The sequence below is a fragment of the Ylistrum balloti genome, unplaced genomic scaffold (genome assembly GCF_031769215.1).
Source record: "Ylistrum balloti isolate Yb309-2 unplaced genomic scaffold, AGI_CSIRO_Ybal_v1 Utg370260, whole genome shotgun sequence".
In the NCBI taxonomy this organism is placed as follows: Eukaryota; Metazoa; Mollusca; class Bivalvia; order Pectinida; family Pectinidae; genus Ylistrum; species Ylistrum balloti.
Window position 1 is genome coordinate 536,328 of NW_026782205.1, and position 24,513 is coordinate 560,840.

Sequence of the window (24,513 nt, forward strand, 5' to 3'; positions counted from 1 at the left end):
TTTAACATTTTCCCAAAAGGAGCAAGGAATTTTATGAAACTAATGCTAATAAATGTTTTGAAGTACTTGTCACCCTTTTTTGACGTGGAATAGATTTCTTCTCAGAAAAGTTAAAAAATGTAATTCCCATGCATAGTTTGTACAGCATTTTCAAGTTCCTCAGTATTTGGCAAAGGATATATTTCGGTAGTATTTCATGTTGATTAGCAATTGATATTTAAAAGTTACGACATACTGATGTGCTGACAATTGATGTATTATACTCTAGGAAACTTACTAAAAAAAAATACCAATGTGTAGCATTATTAAGCAATGCTATTTGTATTTCTAGACTCCGGCTTTAATAGAAACTCGCAATTGAATTGTAGACATGTATATTGAGTACACCACAAAGAAATTTCATTCTCATCGCAATATTTTGAAGGAAAATATCATTTTGTATTTCATCTCCTGCAATGAGAATAATTTGAAATATTGTATTAAGTTCATGACTCTTCATTACAATGATCTGTCATATTTTCTTTTAAGAGAACTTCAAACAGGAAAACTATTGTAAGGTAATACTATAGGTAACTAATAGAGTTAAACATATTAATATTTAGTAAATATATCATATTAACATTGCATAGTGTTTTAGGGGTTACTTAAATATATATTGTGTTCAATTTAAAGTATCATTTTAATTTCATTTCTAGTTTATGACATTTTTCATATATACGTATTAGCATAAAATGATGACTGCCCGAAGTTGTATTTTGTAATTTCATAAAAATCAATACCAAAAGACAAGTCAGCATGATTTGGAAGTTCTGGTTGACACATTGATTGTTGTAGGAAGTGAAAATGTAATGTGTAGTGTATTTATTGTGTGAGAATTGTTTGAAGACTTACTGATGATATGTTTTGTACACTCACTGACATGTTAGTGAGAATAGACAGCTAGCCATTTATCATTTATTTTCATTTATGTAAGATATTACATTATTGGTGTGCATGTTTCATCTTAAAATATGGTAACATTTTTTTATACTTCTCAATTTTTTTATAGAACATTGATCATGTTCAATGGATGAAGAAAGTGAGATTGAGAGTTACAAGTAAGATCAATACAATATACAGTGTACTGTATGTGGTAAATTAAAAACCCAAAATACCAATCTGTTGTTCCTTTTTTATGTACTCAAAAAACCAAATATAAATCATTAGAGCAACACTTCATATATCTCGATGAGATATATACAGATACATAAAAACAATATCTAATGTCCCAATTTCAAGTCATCTGACTGAAGGGTCTGATGACCTATTGCAATTGCCTTTTGTCTGGTGTCGTACTTCGTCCGTCGTAAACATTTTCAACTTCTTCTCAAGTTCTACATATCTCATTGAGCTGAAACTTACCTGATATGATCATGACATGATCCTGATCAAAGTTTGATAATTTCAGGTTGGTCCGAAATCAAATATGGCCACCATCTTGAAAACACATTTTCGACTTCTTCTCAAGTTCAAAATTTGAAATCTTGTATTTTATGTCAGATGACCGTTAAGGCCCATGGGCCTCTTGTTAGTTAACTTTATCTTCAGGGACCTGTGAACTGATCTATGCCCTTCAAATCATTTTGTTTACTTAAAGGTATAAATGGAAATGAATGTTGTTTTGATTATGATTCTGCTAAAACTAGATAAGCAAACCAGGATGGCGAGCATCTTGTAAAATATTGTGAGTGAAATTTCAGCCAAAAAGTCAGTAGATTACTCCTTGTTAATGCAACAGAAGATCTGATTAACAGAATGTTAAAAATTCTCATGTTAGTCATACCGTATGAGTCAATTTTGATAGTTAACCAGTTATAATGCAAGGCTCAGACCCCATGTAAAGTTCCAATAGTCCTTAGCTGTTTTTTTAAATAGTAAAAGATGCATGGTTTCTTTTTACATGCTCCTCAAAAAATTTGAAAAGATGCATTATCGTATAGTATGTCAGTCGGTCATAAACTTTAATTTTCCTGTGATCTACTCTCACAGTTTTTCACCAGTTGCTGTGACACTTGGTAGGCTTAATCAAGATGACATGAAGCTGTTTTCCTGAACTGCTGTTTGATTCAGCTATATTTGGAAGAGTTACTGCCCCTGGCCTTTTAATCTTGAATAGAGATCTCCTCCATCAGTTTTGAACTGATTTCTCTGAATCATGGTGGGCTTTGTAATCTTTAGATGAAATTTTGCTTTCCTTCCTGGCATTGTGAATTTTGAAAGAGTTATAACCCATTTTTCTTACATCACTTAATCTTGTCTAGAGATCTTCACCCTGACTTTCTAACAAATTTCTATGAAAGATGAGAGGCTTTATACCATAAAATGGCATTGTTTTTATGAAATCTCTATTGAAAAAAAATATTTCAAAGAGTCATTGCCCTTTTTTTCCCATGATCTTGAAACTTAGTATGCTTTAAAATATCATAACATAACACATTGTTTTCCCTCTTGGCATTCTGACTAAATATTTTGAACAGTCGTGAATATTTCTGTGGTATGGGACAGCTGTATATTGTTCTGCTCTGCAATACACTTGTCCTAAGTTGTGCAAGTTAAAATTTTGGAGTTAGTGCAGGAAATTTGTGACTGCAATAATGTTAAATTTGTATTTTTCGCAATAATTTTTACAAGATGTGCTTCAGGATGCCAAGGTTAAGGTCGCTATTAAGTGTGCATAGCTTATAAATAAGTAAATACAAAACACCTTGAAACCATAATTTTATTGATGATAATATGTTTTGAGCAGAACAGATGAACAATGGTTGTTAAGCTTATACCAGCTATTGCCAGTTGAAGACTATGCTATGTATAATTATATATATAATATTCCATCCCACATCTAAATCCATATTGCAAATAGTAATAACAAAACAGAACCCAAGAATTGCCTACAAAATTGTAATGAAGGAAAAGAAGATTAAAAATATAATGTCTCCAGACCCTGTTGTTCTGAATGAATATAAAGGGGTACGTTGATGTTAATTTTTCTAAGCATTGCAATAGTTTAACATCAATAATTTCAATGAAACATTTAAGAATTAAACAAAATCTGGACAATGTGGACTAAAAATGAGACAGACTCCCTTAAAGAAAGGGAGTTGGTAAATATGAATATAATACAATGTAATCAGATTACAGTTTTAGTAATAACTCCATGTTCAATGACAAGATCGGTTGTAGCAGAGAGATGGCATTCACTAAATAACCTTATAATAGGTCATATTTCTATTTTGTATACGATAGAGTATTCCTCTTCTTGTTTTTATGCCAGATATACATTTACAAGACAGCATTAATTTGCAGTAATGTTGATATAACATTAGGCACAAAAACAACAGAAACACTAAATACTAGTTTACAACAAACTAGTATTGATTTCAAAGTCTGGTCTGTCGTATTTGTATATTATCTTATAAACAGGCTGTCGAAGACTGGTCTGTCGTATTTGTATATTGCCTAATAAACAGGCTGTCGAAGACTGGTCTGTCATATTCGTATATTACCATGGTACCTGATAAACAGGCTGTCAAAGACTGGTCTGTGGTCTGTCGTTTTCATATATTATCTAAAAAACAGACAAACAGGAAGACATTATGTATCTCGAAAAAACAAGTTATAAATCCTATTTCACCAGCACCTTAAAACATATCTGTATACATAACAGTAACTAATTATAAATACATGTTAACTACAAATGATGGTAACATACTATGTATATATGCATCAAAAAGCTATGTATATGTATATAAGTATATAACAAACAGTTACAGAAACTGGAAATTCATTAACAAGTTGTGACAAAGTAGAACAATCTGCACTCGAAGCTGTAGCATTCATTTAGATAGCATACATGTACACAGAACTCTGCTTCGCTACTCCTCCAACAAACTAACAAAGGTATGAAAATGTACCCAGAAATTACACTCATATTAAACTATTATACAGAATGTAATGAAAAGTTTTCCAGTTGCTGGTAAAAAAAGAAACATATATATTGATATGCAAAAGTAAAGACATACGTAGGTATATCCCTACTGAAAAATGATAAAGTTTACAAAAAATTTGTCAACTTTTTACTTTCATTCTCTAATACATTTCCCACTCTCCCACCTCGTGATTAGATTACCAGGTAGTCAATGTAACAAATTTTCAAATAAACCACTTACATGTACCTTTGATTTTGATGATGCAAACATATGTTATCCTTAATTACATTTGCACTTGAGCAGTTCTTCGTTTGACACTCCAGAAATTAATGACCTTAAATAGTTTAGAAATAATCCTGTTCCATAATCAATTAATATTGAATTTGAGTGTAGCTTTAGTATTGTTGAAAATAGATACTGTCAGTATTTTGAAAGATGTATAAAATTGAAAACTCGCAGAAATACTTTGATTGGACTAAAGACGAAACTAAACATAAAAGTTCTAATAATTATATACAGTGTAAATCGTTCAAGTTATTATTTGGATTTTTTTTATCACATTAATGAAGGTGGAAGGAAACTGCAATCTGAAAACCAAAATCAATAGAGAAACGTATTGTCAAGCATGTAATTCCTGACAAGCACATCCTTTTGTCTCAATCATTTGCTGAAAACTGGGGTGCCTGTCATAATTGGAAGCAGAAAAGAACCTTAAAATTTACTATAACTACTTAGCAGGAAAAAGCTACCTACAACAACATCCAACACAACACAGGCTTATACATCAGCCATGTCGTTAAAAAAGCATGCACAGAATATCGTGTAAATGACAATCGCACACATTTTGGTGGTAAATTTATATCAGCACTTTTTTGTGTTCTCTATGTTGTTTACTGAGCAATTATTGTAGATGTGCTTAATTCATTAGTGCGCTAATTTCTCAAAAAGTGAAAATGTGCTAAAATTTGAATGCACTTGATTCGGTACATTTACAATAGATTTACATGCAAGGTCTGAGAATGAATCTGGGTGCCTTGATTCAGTAAATGTATATTTGACATAAGCTCTAGTTCACTTGATTTGTATGAGGTTCTCTGTACTCTTCATAAGTACTTATGGCACAAGATATTTTCTTTGTACAATCTATTGTACAATAATATTTGAGCAGTTAAAGCGAGTTTCGCGATGTAACATTTTTCGCCCGTCCCATATCAAAGAAATGTATGGAAATGGTAATAATGAGTCAAAATGTCTGGAGGAAAACTGCAATACGTTTAAACAATAGATGGATAACAATAACTGTGAATTCTTGTCTGAGCTATCATGGTAATGAACCTGCTTTTAAATGTTGAAGTTGATCAATTAAAAACAACTTTCGATAATGGGCAGACTTTACTTCTATAACTAAATAATGGTCCATAATTCTGTAAAATTTGGTCTGAAAATTGCAGTCATCAAATTTTTTCCAGCTATCATGGTGATGAACCTTCCTATGAAGTTTGAAGTTGATTTCTTGATAATATCTTGGGAAATTGAGCAGACACTGTTTTGATAATTGAATAAGAGGTCCCAACTCTATGAGTTACAGTCCAAAATTACAGTGATCGTAACTGTTTGATCTATCATAGTTTTAAACCTTTCTATTAAGTTTGAAATGGAGTGGATGCTGTTTCTGTAATTAAATAATGGGCCATGACATCATATCTAGTCCAAAAATTGCAATCATCACTTGTCTGAGCTATCATGGTAATGAACCTTGCTATGAAGTTTCAAGTTGATCTGTTAAAATCTACTTGCGAAATCTAGCAGACACTGCTCACATCATAACAAAATATAACCTTTCTTTCGACTTGCGTATAAAATCTTAACACAGCTTTGTTCAACTATTTCAATGTAACAGACAATGATTTAACGAAACTAATGTGAAATGTCATTTTTATTGCTCTTGGTTTACTATTAAAAATCATAGAAAAAGTAGCATAAAACATTATGCAATAAAGATTGCACAAAATATCTTTTAAACTGACAAGAAAATGAATCCAAATCCCAACAGAAAAAAAAACGAAACAGTATAGTGATAATATAATGAATTAATGCACAACTCAGGTTTTCAAAACCTTTGATCACCATCATCACTGCATGACATGTCAAAAGGACAAAACAGCTGTATGATTAAGTTTTGTTCAAAGATGCTGTGCCATGGTATAAGCTCACTTGGCCCTTTGGTCCAGGTGAGCTAATAATTGGTTCTGTAAACTTTACATATACCTCTATTACAAAATAGCTTACAGAGAAAAAACTTTTTCAGAATACTATACATAAAATTCTAACATGTTCTTGAAAGTGCTTCTGTGTGGCACTGTTTGAAAGTGATATATTGTTAATCTTTGTAAGAACTGTTTAGAAAATTTAACAAAACAATACTACTCCTACTCCTTATAATAGCGATGACTATCAGTTGTGTAACTGATGGAAAATGAATACTACATATGAAATAAGTTTTTCTCCTATGAGACAAGTATAAAAAATAGCACAAGGGGTACAAAATCACGAAACTATAAAAAATAAACTTTGTAGTTTCATCTTTCAATAAAACCTGGAATTGGCACAACTCTTAAGGAATGCTTACAAGTATCAAACTATTACTGTTCCAGATTTCAACATATTATTTATAGTTTAATAAACACACCTATCACAGTTACTTCCTCATAATCAACTTTCAATTTATACAGCTAGGTGGACTAGATCCACCAACTGACACTAGGACACAAGCCACTGCAACCTAATACCACTTGAACTTAGCACCTCTCTTCTACCTTTTATTTCCTATGGTCAGGAATTGACACACCAGGAATTAATATCTTTATATTAAAATAATCTAGTCATGTAAAGGAATAACAAAAACACTGATGTCATCAAACGACGCCTGGTCATCAGAATTTTTCTTCCTCCATCCTTGTCCTGTGTAGAACCCCCGGGCTTGTGTGACCAACTCTTGTGCAGCAGCTGTATACCTGAAGATTCAGAGGAAGTTCACTTAAATTGTTTTCAATTGACACTCTTGGTCAAAAAGGTAAAAAGGTATAGGCAAAAAGTAAATTTAATGCAGTTTCTGTTGATTTTCTTCTTAACCGATTGGCATTCATAATGCCAATGAATGCAGACTAAAACAGTTCAATCCTTTTATTCATTATTACATTTATTGATTATGATTTACAATTTTCATATTGTTGTTGGGGAAAATGACCTAAATTTGTATACATTACTTGCGATATTCCAATGTCATTGGCAGTTTATGAGCTAGTAATACACAAATGGCTTTGGTAAGGTCACATTTCAACAATGCATTACAATAGTAAATACACTGAATTATTGACCAATAAGAGGATTTTTCTAGAAATGATCACACTTTAGCTTTTTATCACATATTGGAGAATATGCCATTGCCATATTCCTTGCCTATGTCACCATTGTTATATACCCCTGAGCTTTTTTCATTGGTTGTGCAATTTATTAAGATTTCATAATAATGGACCATGATTTTACATTGTGAATTGAAATTGGTGCACCATAATGGCTACCTCCTTTTGATTTTGACTTTAAATCCTGTCAAAATATCCCTTCTCTATTTAATGTGATAAATGTTATCTTGAAATTTGCTTTCATTTGATATGAGATTTTATGAAACTCATTTCGAAGTTTTAATTTCAGGTCACCACGGCCAAAAAGAAAAAATTATAAGCCTTGTTTCATTCTTCTCATGAAAGCTAACTGAATAAATTTTCTCTTTTTGTTGTTTACTAGTGTGTAAATATTTACATTCTGAAAGTATTTTTTCTCGTTATTTATGCTCCTTGAAAATCAATAATCGTCATTCCTGGGATATTATATGCACTGGCAGAACTACCCAACAACTGATGGAATAGTAAAACAGCAGATATACATTTCCTGGGAAAATTTATCAACTAAAGGAAGTAAACAGAAAATTGGTCCACAATGACATCTTTTTAATTTTTGTGAGGTATTTTCAATATTTACATCTCCATTCACATAATGTTTTTGTAGACTTTTGTAGTTCATACAAAATAAACTCACAAAATAAAAAAAAAAAAATAATGGAACAAGTGCAATAGCGCATTTACACTAATTTTTACTACAAGTCAAGTGTATAGTGTAAACATCAATTTTGTTGGTAAGGCCAGAGAGAGAATACACACAGGAAAAGTCATTATAATATACCTGTCCATATTAATGGATATGAGTTGGTACTGATAGAACATCAATATAATCTTATTGTGTTGATACATTTGTTTCACAAATATTTAGACTCAAAGACTTTTTGTTCTTTAGAAGAAGTTTTTAGAGCTTGAACAACCCCGAATGGTATGCAAATTCTTCAGAAAAGCTTTTGTCTCCACATAATTTATTCTCTTTGGTTTACCTTTTGTAGTCGTTAGAATTATAGCTGGCAAGAGTCTGTCTGACAATGGCTGCAGCCTCCGAGTTTGATATAACATCCCACAAACCATCTGATGCCATAATTATCACACAATTTTCTCCTAGCTCTTCTTCTTTAGTATCAAAAATTTCAACCTAGAAGATAAATAGCTGGTTATAGTTATGATGAATTAATCTGGTTTTTAATACAAGATAAATTAATACTGAAACATGTTAAAATGTGCAGTAATTTCACATACTGTATCAATTTGGATGACATTCCTATTAGATTGGTAACTAAAAACAATTTACAACAGTATAAACTTGATAATTACCATCTGCAAATTTTTCATTTGCATATCTAGGCTACATGAGAAATGTTTATACCATCATTATCCTTGAAAAATTAGGAAAATGTCACCAAAAACAATAGCAACTACAGTACAGATATCCCATCTGTGTTGGACATCCCCATTTAAACAGTATAGCTACAATATACTGCCACATATCTCAAAATACATTTGTATTGTCACTGAAGTACCTGTATACAATAAAGGCGAAACTTTTCTTTCTTCTCTTGTTGATAGAATATTTTTATTTCAAAGTTAAAGAAACAGACTATGTTTATCTTACCTCTGGAATTGGTGTAAGAAAAGGTTTGACATATATATCTGAATCAAAAACTCGTAAGTCATGGTCACCAAAACCTCGGGCCACTCCTATTGTTTCCATGAGTCGAGACTGTAAAACATGCAATGTGGCTAAATATATATTTTCAAATTTAAAATAGACATCACAAAAACTATTTCATTTTATGTGTTCGTTTATGCTAGTAACAATATACAAAGGCAATGGTACATTATTACGTGCTATTATTTGTAAACTGAAGTAGAAAGTTATATGATGCATCATACTGAAAACCTAAATCTTATAATGATCTACAGAAGAATACTTTTTTTCGTACCTTTTTTCCAGTTCGAGTTACTAGTGGAAACTTCAGTGCATCATAATCAGCCACTTTATATGCCCTGTAACATGAAATGACTCACAGAATGTACTTATATTTCATAATAGTATCTAATTCTACATTAAATCTACTTCCTTTGACGATTGAAAAAGATTATATTTTCCTTAATCTAATCTCTGTCATGTGACTAATTTATCACTCTGTCATGTGACTCCTTGCAATGTGTCACATGACTTCTTACTGCCTGTTGTAAGACTACATGCCACCTATAATGTGACTTTGTAGCCAACACACAATTATGCCGTGTCACCAGCTCATCTGAATTTATAATGTCAATTTCATATTAGCCTATCATGACCTGTTCAAATCATGAAAAATGCTAGAATCCCTGGATATTTCTCTACTTTTGTCCAGTATTTAAAAGATTCCACTTAGGATTTTTTTTATAGAATAAGAAAAGCTCTAAAAAGTTTTATATCTGTATCATCCGAGCAGCGCTACACCAACTGGCAGCAGAAAGTGGAACAGGGAATTCGAGATTGATAATGGAAAGGGAATATTTATAATATTCTTTGTCACCAAAAGCTCTACATTACAATGGTTCCAAGTTAGAATTACATACTATATCCTTGTAACAAACACTTTTCTTTATAAAATAAATTTAAATGTTTTAGTTGTGTAATGAAAGAGTCATCCATTTGAATCTCTACTTGATGTTTTGGTAATACTATTTGTCTAGAAGCACTTATCTATTCCATTGAGGAATATCATCTAACTCAAAACTATATATATTACAGTAAAAATGAACCCACTTTTTATTTTTTTTCCCCAAAATTTGTCTATCTGCTTAGTGATAACTTTCTTACAAAACTAGCTCTCTCTCAAAAATAATTTCTACTTTCAACTTATTTTACATTGTGTTGAAACGATATTTTTCAGTGAGGGTGTGTGATTGTGAGGGTATGGGTGTGTGAGGTCGTGGGTGTGTGAGGGTGTGGGCATGATTGTAAGGAGTGGTGTGTTTGGGTGTGCAAGGGTTTGTGTGTTTGAGGGATTCTGTGTGTGAAGGGTGCATACTTACTTGTGTAAGGTATGATAGTGATAAATGTATACCATCATGGGTGTAAAGTGTGCATGTATGACAATGATGATGACGATGATGATGACGATGATGATGATGATGATGATGATGATGATGATGATGATGATGATGATGACGATGACGATGATGATGACGATGATGATGATGATGACGATGATGATGATGATGATGATGATGATGATGATGATGATGATGATGATGATGATGATTCTCAAGGGAATACAGTGTATCTTGTTTATGTTAAATATTTGTTAAATGTATTGAAAATATCTAAAAAATACAAAAAAACCACAAGAAAGCAGCATTTAAAAGATACAAACATAATTTTTGGAGTTGAGTTGACATAGCCAAAATGATTTCCACATAACAAAGAACATCTTCTAAATACATACAAATGTGATTATCAGGTGTTTACCCTTTAAAACATCCTGTCACCCTTGATTTTGAAGGCCATGACCTGATATTATGTGACAAGAGGTTAGCGACACTGTATCATGTGACTACACTCATCGTCTGTCATGTGACTACTTACCATCTAGTCATGTGACTACCAGGTACTTACCATCCTGTCATGTGTGGAGATCTGTAGAGTACCCTGTGACCAATATCCTGCCTGAATATGCGACGTGTATATTCTGTACATGTGAATTCTCCATGTAACAACTCTGGTTTGGCGTCTCCCTACAGGAAATATATCAGAAAGTCATGTAGCTGTTACCTAATAATTCATTTGATTCTGTGTGAAACTGGCATCTACTTTGCTATGTAGAGTTTTGTGTGTATCCAACAGCTAATATGACAAAGCATTCTGTGTGCAGATGATCGTTAGTGTTACAATATTAGTATATCGACTATATCAATGTTTTGATATTAATATATAACTGTAGAAACAAAAGCATAAAAATACTGCAAGCTACACAATAGACAGTAAAACATAAATACATCTTATCACAAAACCATCAACATTGTGACAATGACCTCTGTCACAAAACCCTCAACATTGTGACAATGACCTCTGTCACAAAACCCTCAACACTGTGACATTGACCTCTGTCACAAAACCCTCAACACTGTGACAATGACCTCTGTCACAAAACCCTCAACATTGTGACAATGACCTCTGTCACAAAACCCTCAACACTGTGACATTGACCTCTGTCACAAAACCCTCAACACTGTGACATTGACCTCTGTCACAAAACCCTCAACACTGTGACAATGACCTCTGTCACAAAACCCTCAACACTGTGACAATGACCTCTGTAACAAAACCCTCAACATTGTGACAATGACCTCTGTCACATTACCCTCAACACTGTGACATTGACCTCTGTCACATTACCCTCAACACTGTGACCTTGACCTCTGTCACAAAACCCTCAATACTGTGACATTGACCTCTGTCACAAAACCATCAACATTGTGACAATGACCTCTGTCACAAAACCCTCAACACTGTGACAATGACCTCTGTAACAAAACCCTCAACACTGTGACATTGACCTCTGTCACAAAACCCTCAACACTGTGACAATGACCTCTGTCACAAAACACTCAACACTGTGACAATGACCTCTGTCACAAAACCATCAACACTGTGACATTGACCTCTGTCACATTACCCTCAACACTGTGACATTGACCTCTGTCACAAAACCATCAACACTGTGACAATGACCTCTGTCACAAAACCCTCAACACTGTGACAATGACCTCTGTCACAAAACCCTCAACATTGTGACATTGACCTCTGTAACAAAACCCTTGACACTGTGACATTGACCTCGGCCACATTTAACAGTACCGGTATGTACTTACAAGGTTAGTCAGTCGTTCTCTTTCTGCATATGGTGTATGGTCACGAGATAACGGAACTATCTTCTCCCCAGCACACAATACTGCTCTGTAAACCAAGGAAACTGTCTTTAATATTGATGTCATATTCTTATAATTGACATCTACAATTACAGAAAAAATGAATAATTACTGACAGGTTAAAAAATTAATAATTACTGACAGGTTGTTAGTCAGGATCACTGCTCTAGAGGTTCATGCAGCTGGAATTTAGTAGCATAGCACTGGTTATCTTAATAACAATTTACCTTGATTCACAGTGATGTTTCAAGACTGATGAAAAGTTAACTGACGGACTTTAAATTTGGTTTACATTTTCCTTGAACAAGTACCATTTAACATTGATTTGGGTTTTTTCATTTTTTTTTTCAGAATTTTTTAAAAGTTTTTAAATATTAAAACTAATTACAACCTATAGTAGGATACATTAGATGGTTCAGAAACAGTTACTATGGCAACACAATGCTGGCCTCTGAGTAGTCAAAATTTAGATATTATCAAATTTTGATCAAATTTGGTATTTAGGCATATGAAGGGATGACAAATAGCACTGTACACATTTCATTGCAATGACAACTTTGCTGAGACAAACTATGGCCTCTTATTGGTTGAAATTTAGATTATGAGTGATTCTTTTTACCAGAATTTTGTATACAGAAGTATATACTTTATACTTTCTTTATGAAGTATTGACCAAACTGGCATATAGAGGTCTTTGCATCTGTGGGTGGTATAAGTTATCCTAGGGAAGATAGTTCTAGTAAGACAGAGTGAAAGCAAATTATTTATGGTATAAGAAGACAATTGTTGATAACCACTAATCTATGGTAAAGTAAGACACTTACTGACAACCAATAATATATGGTAGAAGTAAACACTTATTGACAACCAATAATCTATGGTAGAAGTAAACACTTACTGACAACCAATAATCTATGGTAGAAGTAAACATTTACTGACAACCAGTATTATATGGTAGAAGTAAACATTTACTGACAACCATTAATCTATGGTAGAAGTAAACACTTACTGACAACCAATAATCTATGGTAGAAGTAAACACTTACTGACAACCAGTATTATATGGTAGAAGTAAACATTTACTGACAACCATTAATCTATGGTAGAAGTAAACATTTACTGACAACCACTAATCTATGGTAGAAGTAAACATTTACTGACAACCATTAATCTATGGTAGAAGTAAACATTTACTGACAACCAATAATCTATGGTAGAAGTAAACATTTACTGACAACCAGTATTATATGGTAGAAGTAAACATTTACTGACAACCAATAATCTATGGTAGAAGTAAACATTTACTGACAACCATTAATCTATGGTAGAAGTAAACATTTACTGACAACCAGTATTATATGGTAGAAGTAAACATTTACTGACAACCAATATTATATGGTAGAAGTAAACACTTACTGACAACCAGTATTATATGGTAGAAGTGACAACCACTAATCTATGGTAGAAGTAAAGATTTACTGACAACCAATAATCTATGGTAGAAGTAAACATTTACTGACAACCAATAATCTATGGCAGAAGTAAACATTTACTGACAACCATTAATCTATGGTAGAAGTAAACACTTACTGACAACCACTAATCTATGGTAGAAGTAAACATTTACTGACAACCACTAATCTATGGTAGAAGTAAACATTTACTGACAACCAATAATCTATGGTAGAAGTAAACATTTACTGACAACCACTAATCTATGGTAGAAGTAAACATTTACTGACAACCAATAATCTATGGTAGAAGTAAACATTTACTGACAACCAATAATCTATGGCAGAAGTAAACATTAACTGACAACCAGTATTATATGGTAGAGGACATACCTACAATCTCCAGCATTTGCTACATATACTTTCCCAAACATAAACATAGTAACAATGGCAGCACAGCCCCCTCGTATAGTGTAGGTAAGGCGTTCCCGCATGATCTGGTCATCCTAGAATAAAACAGAGTACTTAAAAAACATCATCTTGCAAAATTTCATGATTTTACAAATATAGATATAATGATTCTGATCTCTGGTATCTACATGGGTATCTTTAAACCTTTTGAATAGATTACTTTAATAATAAGTCAATATCTGGGAACAATATTTCTACAGTCAAGACTGAGGATTAATTTTCCTTTTGACAACATTTGAAAACAGTATTTCAACAGTCAATATTTGTGGACAACATCTTTATAGTTGATATTAAGAAACAATGTCCTTAGATTCAACACTATGAAAACAATGTCCCTAGATTCAACATTAAGAAACAATGTCCCTAGATTCAACATTAAGAAACAATGTCCCTAGATTCAACATTAAGAAACAATGTCCCTAGATTCAACATTAGTAAACAATGTCCTAGATTCAACATTAGGAAACAATGTCCCTAGATTCAACATTAGGAAACAATGTCCCTAGATTCAGCATTAAGATAACAATGTCCCTAGATTCAACATTAAGAAACAATGTCCCTAAATTCAACATTAGGAAACAATGTCCCTAGATTCAACATTAGGAAACAATGTCCCTAGATTCAACATTAGTAAACAATGTCCCTAGATTTTTACATTTGTAAACAATGACCCTAGATTCAACATTAGTAAACAATGTCCCTAGATTCAACACTATGAAAACAATGTCCCTAGATTCAACATTAAGAAAACAATGTCCTTCGATTCAACATCAGTAAACAATGTCCCTAGATTCAACATTAGTAAACAATGTCCCTAGATTCAGCATTAAGAAAACAATGTCCCTAGATTCAACATTAAGAAACAATGTCCCTAGATTCAACATTAGGAAACAATGTCCCTAGATTCAACATTACGAAACAATGTCCCTAGATTCAACATTAGGAAACAATGACCCTAGATTCAACATTAAGAAACAATGTCCCTAAATTCAACATTAGGAAACAATGTCCCTAGATTCAACATTAGGAAACAATGTCCCTAGATTCAACATTAGTAAACAATGACCCTAGATTCAACATTAAGAAAACAATGACCCTAGATTCAACATTAGGGAAACAATGTCCTTAGATTCAACACTATGAAAACAATGTCCCTAGATTCAACATTAAGAAACAATGTCCCTAGATTCAACATTAAGAAACAATGTCCCTAGATTCAACATTAAGAAACAATGTCCCTAGATTCAACATTAGTAAACAATGTCCCTAGATTCAACATTAGGAAACAATGTCCCTAGATTCAACATTAGGAAACAATGTCCCTAGATTCAGCATTAAGATAACAATGTCCCTAGATTCAACATTAAGAAACAATGTCCCTAGATTCAACATTAGGAAACAATGTCCCTAGATTCAACATTAGTAAACAATGTCCCTAGATTCAACATTAGTAAACAATGTCCCTAGATTTTTACATTTGTAAACAATGACCCTAGATTCAACATTAGTAAACAATGTCCCTAGATTCAACACTATGAAAACAATGTCCCTAGATTCAACATTAAGAAAACAATGTCCTTCGATTCAACATCAGTAAACAATGTCCCTAGATTCAACATTAGTAAACAATGTCCCTAGATTCAGCATTAAGAAAACAATGTCCCTAGATTCAACATTAAGAAACAATGTCCCTAGATTCAACATTAGGAAACAATGTCCCTAGATTCAACATTACGAAACAATGTCCCTAGATTCAACATTAGGAAACAATGACCCTAGATTCAACATTAGTAAACAATGTCCCTAGATTCAACATTAGGAAACAATGTCCCTAGATTCAACATTCGTAAACAATGTCCCTAGATTCAACATTAGGAAACAATGACCCTAGATTCAACATTAAGAAAACAATGACCCTAGATTCAACATTAGGGAAACAATGTCCCTAGATTCAACATTTGTAAACAATGTCCCTAGATTCAACATTAAGAAAACAATGTCCCTAGATTCAACATTAGTAAACAATGTCCCTAGATTCAACATTAGTAAACAATGTCCCTAGATTCAGCATTTGTAAACAATGTCCCTAGATTCAACATTAAGAAAACAATGTCCCTAGATTCAACATTAAGAAAACAATGTCCCTAGATTCAACATTAGTAAACAACGTCCCTAGATTCAACATTAGTAAACAATGTCCCTAGATTCAACATTAAGAAAACAATGTCCCTAGATTCAACATTAGTAAACAATGTCCCTAGATTCAACATTAAGAAAACAATGTCCCTAGATTCAACATTTGTAAACAATGTCCCTAGATTCAACATTAAGAAACAATGTCCCTAGATTCAACATTAGTAAACAATGTCCCTAGATTCAGCATTAGGAAACAATGTCCCTAGATTCAACATTAGGAAACAATGACCCTAGATTCAACATTAAGAAACAATGTCCCTAGATTCAACATTAGTAAACAATGTCCCTAGATTCAACATTAGTAAACAATGTCCCTAGATTCAACATTAGTAAACAATGTCCCTAGATTCAACATTAGTAAACAATGTCCCTAGATTCAACATTAGTAAACAATGTCCCTAGATTCAACATTAGTAAACAATGTCCCTAGATTCAACAGTAGGAAACAAAGTATTATTCCTACAGTTATCCATAGGAAACAATGTAAGCGAGTCGGTATAAGGGAACAATGCTTCTAGGCAACACTGAGGAACAGTTTTCCTAAAATTCACATCAAGAGCCTTGGATTTTATCATATTTTCAAAAAATCATGGCCTTTTTAGAGGAATATCCTAATTCATCATCTCCTCATATAAAGAGGCTTACATTACAGAGCAATAATACTAGATCTTACCAGTTCTACAAATGCCTCCTCCAGGACACCAGTGATGAGCTCATCTACAGAGATGTTACTAAGATTTCCCAGGTTCAGATCCTCTGCTTTCTGTTTAGAAGGCACTAATTTCTGATTAATCACCTCCCATGTACAATTCAACTTGTCCTGAAAAAAAGGTATAAACTCACACATCAAGACTGTCATATTTAGAATGTGTATAAGATACTAATTATCCCCTCGTCACTTTATAGTGTAAGATACTAATTGTCCCCTTGTCACTTTATAGTGTAAGATACTAATTGTCCCCTTGTCACTTTATAGTGTAAGATACTAATTGTCCATTAGTCACTTTATAGCGTAAGATACTAATTGTCCCCTTGTCACTTTATAGTGTAAGATACTAATTGTCCCCTTGTCACTTTATAGTGTAAGATATTAATTATCCCCTCGTCACTTTATAGTGTAAGATACTAATTGTCCCCTTGTCACTTTATAGTGTAAGATACTAATTGTCCCCTTGTCACTTTATAGTGTAAGATACTAATTGTCCCCTAGTCACTTTATAACATAAGCTACTAATTGTCCCCTAGTCACTTAATAGTGTAAGATACTAATTGTCCCCTAGTCACTTTATAACATAAGCTACTAATTGTCCCCTAGTCACTTAATAGTGTAAGATACTAATTGTCCCCTCGTCACTTTATAGTGTAAGATATTAATTGTCCCCTAGTCACTTTATAGTGTAAGATACTAATTGTCCCCTAGTCACTTTATAGTGTAAGATACTAATTGTCCATTAGTCACTTTATAGTGTAAGATACTAATTGTCCCCTTGTCACTTTATAGTGTAAGATACTAATTGTCCCCTAGTCACTTTATAGTGTAAGATACTAATTGTCCCCTAGTCACTTTATAGTGTAAGATACTAATTGTCCCCTAGTCACTTTATAACATAAGATACTAATTGTCCCCTAGTCACTTTATAACATAAGATACTAATTGTCCATTAGTAACTTAATAGTGTAAGATACTAATTGTCCCCTCGTCACTTAATAGTGTAAGATACTAATTGTCCCCTAGTCACTTTATAGTGTAAGATACTAATTGTCCCCTAGTCACTTTATAACATAAGATACTAATTGTCCCCTAGTCACTTTATAGTGTAAGATACTAATTGTCCCCTAGTCACTTTATAGTGTAAGATACTAATTGTCCCCTAGTCACTTTATAGTGTAAGATACTAATTGTCCCCTAGTCACTTTATAGTGTAAGATACTAATTGTCCCCTAGTCACTTTATAGTGTAAGATACTAATTGTCCCCTAGTCACTTTATAACATAAGATACTAATTGTTCCCTTGTCACTTTATAGTGTAAGATACTAATTGTCCATTAGTAACTTAATAGTGTAAGATACTAATTGTCCATTAGTCACTTTATAGTGTAAGATATTAATTGTCCCCTCGTCACTTTATAACATAAGATACTAATTGTCCCCTAGTCACTTAATAGTGTAAGATACTAATTGTCCCCTTGTCACTTTATAGTGTAAGATACTAATTGTCCCCTTGTCACTTTATAGTGTAAGATACTAATTGTCCCCTAGTCACTTTATAGTGTAAGATACTAATTGTCCCCTAGTCACTTTATAGTGTAAGATACTAATTGTCCCCTAGTCACTTTATAACATAAGATACTAATTGTTCCCTTGTCACTTTATAGTGTAAGATACTAATTGTCCATTAGTAACTTAATAGTGTAAGATACTAATTGTCCCCTCGTCACTTAATAGTGTAAGATACTAATTGTCCCCTCGTCACTTAATAGTGTAAGATACTAATTGTCCCCTAGTCACTTTATAGTTTAAGATACTAACTGTCCCCTAGTCACTGAATAGTGGAAAATACTAATTGTCCATTAGTCACTTTATAGTGTAAGATATTAATTGTTCCCTAGTCACTTTAGTGAAAGATATTTCACATTTAGTTGAGTTTTTTTATTTCATAAAAATTAATATATAGAATGAGCTAAAGTATATATATTTGTTGGTGTTCTTGTTATTTGAAGTTTGCAAGAAAATAAAATTAGAATATGATTCAAAGCATTTAATTTACCTCTGATGACTAAACAGATATTCTTATTGTTCCTGTCACAAAACCGTTTTACTGATAATTGCTGAAAGCTAAGCTGAAGTAAGGTACTGAAATAACAATGGCGATGTAGGCAAATAATTTAAGGACAAAACAATACATTAGTATATATACTGGTAGTTATAATACCTCTATGTGTTTGTGTAGGATTTTGGATGCAAGCAAAGCAGCATCAGCACCAGCATGGCCATCAAATATCCCAAAGTAGGTCACAGGAACTAAATCCTAAAAATATCAAATGATACAATTTAGATCAGAAGTACCTTCCAAAAAAACATACATCAAATATCCTTAAGTAGGTCACAGGTAATAAAGCTCACAAATATACAAATATCAAATATCCTTAAGTAGGTCACAGGTACTAAATTCTACAAATACATATATATCAAATATCCCTAGGTAAGTCACAGGTAATAGAACATACAAATATACATATATCAAATATCTTAATTAGGTCACAGGTACTGAATTCTACAAATATATATATATATCAAATATCTTAATTAGGTCACAGGTAATGAAGCTTACAAATATACATATATCAAATATCCCTCAGTAGGTCACAGGTACTACTGCAAACCTACATGTACATACATAAAATATCTTAATTAAGTCACACTTTCAAGGCCAAACATACATAACTTTATCTCAATTAACAAGATATCAAAAATTTACTTATTCTCACAACTACCAATTTTGTCAAATTAAAAATCAGCTGCGACTGATATGTGTTTTATATTTCATCAGAGGGACTGTTTATATACGACTCACCGAGCCATCACCGACAACTTCTGTCATAACCATTACAGGTTGTTTCTGTTCTGTTGCTGTCTTGGTGGGTTTATATCCCAAGAAGAATTCTTCTGCTGCCCCCTGGTCTTCATTAACTGCACTTTTACCGCCATTAATAACCCTAAAATACAGAACATTGATAACCCTGTAATACAGAACTTGATTTACTCTATAATACAGAACATTGATAACAAAATAATACAGAACTTGATTTACTCTATAACACAGAACTTTGACTATCATATGATAAAGAACATTAATTAACCTATAATACAGAACATTTATAACCCTATAATACAGAACATTGATAACCCTATAATACAGAACATTGATAACCCTATAATACAGAACATTGATAACCCTATAATACAGAACATTGATAACCATATAATACAGAACATTGATAACCCTTTAATACAGAACATTGATTACCCTAAAATACAGAACATTGATAACCCTATAATACAGAACATTGATAACCCTATAATACAGAACATTGATTACCCTATAATACAGAACATTGATAACCCTATAATACAGAACATTGATAACCATATAATACAGAACATTGATAACCATATAATACAGAACATTGATAACCCTATAATACAGAACATTGATAACCCTATAATACAGAACATTGATAACCCTATAATACAGAACATTGATACAGAACCCAATATAATACAGAACATTGATAACCCTATAATACAGAACATTGATAACCCTATAATACAGAACATTGATAACCCTATAATACAGAACATTGATTACCCTATAATACAGAACATTGATAACCCTATAATACAGAACACAGAACATTGATTACCCTATAATACAGAACATTGATAACCCTATAATACAGAACATTGATTACCCTATAATACAGAACATTGATTACCCTATAATACAGAACATTGATTACCCTATAATACAGAACATTGATAACCCTATACTACAGAACATTGATAACCCTATAATACAGAACATTGATAACCCTATAATACAGAACATTGATAACCATATAATACTATAATACAGAACATTGATAACCCTATAATACAGAACATTGATAACCCTATAATACAGAACATTGATAACCCTATAATACAGAACATTGATAACCCTATAATACAGAACATTGATAACCCTGTAATAAAGAACATTGATTAACCCATAACACAGAACATTGATAACCCTAAAATACAGAACATTGATAACCCTATAATATAGAAGATTGACAAGCCTATAATACAGAACATTGACAACCCTATAATACAGAACATTGATAACCCTATAATACAGAACTTGATTTACTCTATAACACAGAACTTTGACTACCATATGATAAAGAACATTAATTAACCTATAATACAGAACATTTATAACCCTATAATACAGAACATTGATAACCCTATAATACAGAACAATGATAACCCTATAACACAGAACATTGATAACCCTATAATACAGAACACAGAAGATTGATAACCCTTTAATACAGAACATTGATAACCCTATAATACAGAACATTGATAACCCTATACTACAGAACATTGATAACCCTATAATACAGAACATTGATAACCCTATAATACAGAACATTGATAACCCTATAATACAGAACATTGATAACCCTATAATACAGAACATTGACAACCCTATACTACAGAACATTGATAACCCTAAAATACAGAACATTGATAACCCTATAATACAGAACATTGATTACCCTAATAATACAGAACATTGATACCCTATACAGAATGAAGAACATTGATAATCTATAATACAAAATATTGATAACCTTATACATATATGTACTATAATACAGAACATTGATAACCCTATAATACAGAACATTGATAACCCTATAATACATAACAATGATAACCTTATATTATAATAAAGAACAATGATTACCTTATAATACAAACAACACAGTGTATATACATTAAGAAACAGACAACCCTTTATGTATAAAAGCCTAGGAATAATGGTAACAATAAACAATGACCTGATACACAACACATTCATGATCAGCCACCTTTATACAAAATGCTTTTTGTGTCATTTTTCTCTCAAGTGACTGTTGATTATCACATTGACCAGTCCCATTTCTGATGGTATATGAGTTCTGAGTTGGTGATCCTAAGAAAAATATTATACTTCATTAAATTCAGTGAAATCCCTGCCTTCCATAAAAAAATGCATACTTACTCAGCATAACCTGCTCGTCTTGGTAGATTTTCACCAGCAGTGACAATGGTTCTAGAACTTGTATTTGTGACCTCTTGTTGTTGTTTCTGCCCCAGCTTTAGGAAATGTGGTCGCTCATACAGGTACTTGCGTGGTTTATTTGGCTCAGTAGTAGTGTTGGACTTTGGGGCTAACTTGTTGACAACACTCCCCACAAATACTTGTACCCTTCCCCACATCGTTATACCGGGTCAGGTCATCGTCTGTAGCCACAAAATACATCAGATGTGGTGTTAGAGATATAATTTAAGTAATACAGACTTACAACTGACAGAGGCCTTATTGTTTCTGTATCAAATGGAACAATAGGTCGAGGCATTCGATTTTGGTATATTCTATCGAAATTTTAAAATGTTTCATTGTGAATCTTTTCAGAAAAATTGTTGCAGACCTCCATCAAAAAGAAATATATAAATACCTCATATAATTATCATGACAAATCCATTAACAAGAGGCCCAAGGGGCTTGCATCGTTCACACGACTATTTCAGCTATTTAGTCATTTCCTTTATTTCCATTATTTGGCTCCTTCCCCGAGGGCTGAGACCCAATGTTTATACAAAATTGATTCCTCCTCACTAAAGTATGTTTCACACCAAATTAGGACAGAATCCTGCTATTTCTACAGATGAAGAAGGATTTTAAATAATTTTCTCTATTTTCCCTATTGAGTCCTGCCTCTCCCACACCAAGGGGTCTAAACCCATTGTTAATTGATTCCACTTAACCCACACCTCCTATAGAGAAAAGATTTTAAAGAGTTATGGCCACAATTTTGGTTTATGTAAAATTCTCTTACATCATAATCTAAATAACACAGCCACCCAGATGGGGCAGCTCAAATATGTCTCGATACCTGGTTTTAGCCGTTGGAAAGTACTCGTTCTACATGAATGAGACCAAGCCTACCATGTAAACAGTTGTGTACAAGGAATACACTTCTCATATAATCCTGTTTTTTGTGATGTCTGTGATTTAAAGTGAAAAATTCTACTTGAAGAAAGAAAACAGTTTAAATGAAACTAAATTAGCAGAAAAGCCATATCTGAGGATCCTGAGTTGGCAATAACACAATAAACATCTCCAAATACATGATCATGGTAGGAACAGCTTCTAATGTCACTATGAAATAACTCTTTGATATATGACATAGCACGTGATTATACAGGTGTTCAAGATCTTTTTATGACTTCAGTTCATCTGTGTCAGAAGTAAAAATTGTTTCAAATCAGAGGTATTTACACTTGTACACATGAAATGTGTATCCAGTTCTATACATGTGTACAACTATTGTAACATAAACAAGAAATTTATGGTGATATACAGCACTAATTGATGGGAAATATGATTGCCAGCAACAATTCAGTAGTAAAAGCTTATAAATCAAATGACTTGAAGGATTTTTTTTGAGAGCCAATATTCCTGTGCATTTTTCAATATGAATATCTCCATCAGGTACTTTCTATGACAGAATAGTTATATCTACAAGAAAATAAATCAATAAGTAACAAATACGTAATTATCACCAATACAGGTTGACTGATTTATATGTATAGATGCAGATAGTGTGGGTGTGTGAACACAAGTGGGGCAAGCTGTTGTACATGTACAAACAGTGATCCCCGAACAGATTCCAATGTTTAGTTCCATTATGTGTTATTTCACTGAAGTGAATTAAATTTATATTTCCATAATACCAAATCTATTTAAGAGGGTGGGAGACACCCACCTGATTGTTTTATATCATTTAAGTGCAAAAAGAAGTTAAATTACCTTTGGGCAAAATGAATTTCACTTCAGTGAAACAAATGTAATGTACATTTCACCTTATGAAGACTTACAATATATACCTGCACATGAAATGCCATGACACAATATAATGTAAGTTATGTGAAAATCAATTATGGCATTTTTAAGACATTTGCTTTCACCAAATTTTACACCATGAGAAAATGTCTAGTTATACGTAACAACTAACTGCTCTTATTTTAGATATCCGCAGTGAATCATCTCGAACAAGGTCCTTCACATTACTACATATAGCCGTGTTCCATTGTTGCATCCCTTTAAAAACATATTGATAAAGAAAAAATAATAACTTTATTTTTTATGGTCATACATTATGATATAAACAATATACTATATAAGGTAATCTTCAGTTTGGAAGGTTTTTATAACATTTGACAATGAATAT

General features: G+C 32.5%; 1 protein-coding gene across 1 annotated transcript; it reads right to left on the reverse strand.

The window, feature by feature from the left end:
• Positions 1-5,900: 5,900 nt before the first annotated feature.
• Positions 5,901-22,516, reverse strand: LOC132552584 (protein phosphatase 1H-like). Its single transcript, XM_060216770.1, has 11 exons — positions 22,281-22,516; positions 20,040-20,181; positions 19,398-19,493; positions 17,138-17,284; positions 14,191-14,303; positions 12,290-12,374; positions 11,034-11,152; positions 9,367-9,430; positions 9,036-9,143; positions 8,407-8,558; positions 5,901-6,979 (listed from the first exon to the last, which is right to left on the reverse strand). The coding sequence occupies exons 1-11, from the start codon at positions 22,496-22,498 to the stop codon at positions 6,844-6,846; spliced, it is 1,380 nt and encodes a 459-aa protein (XP_060072753.1). The 5' UTR covers positions 22,499-22,516; the 3' UTR covers positions 5,901-6,843.
• Positions 22,517-24,513: the final 1,997 nt, after the last annotated feature.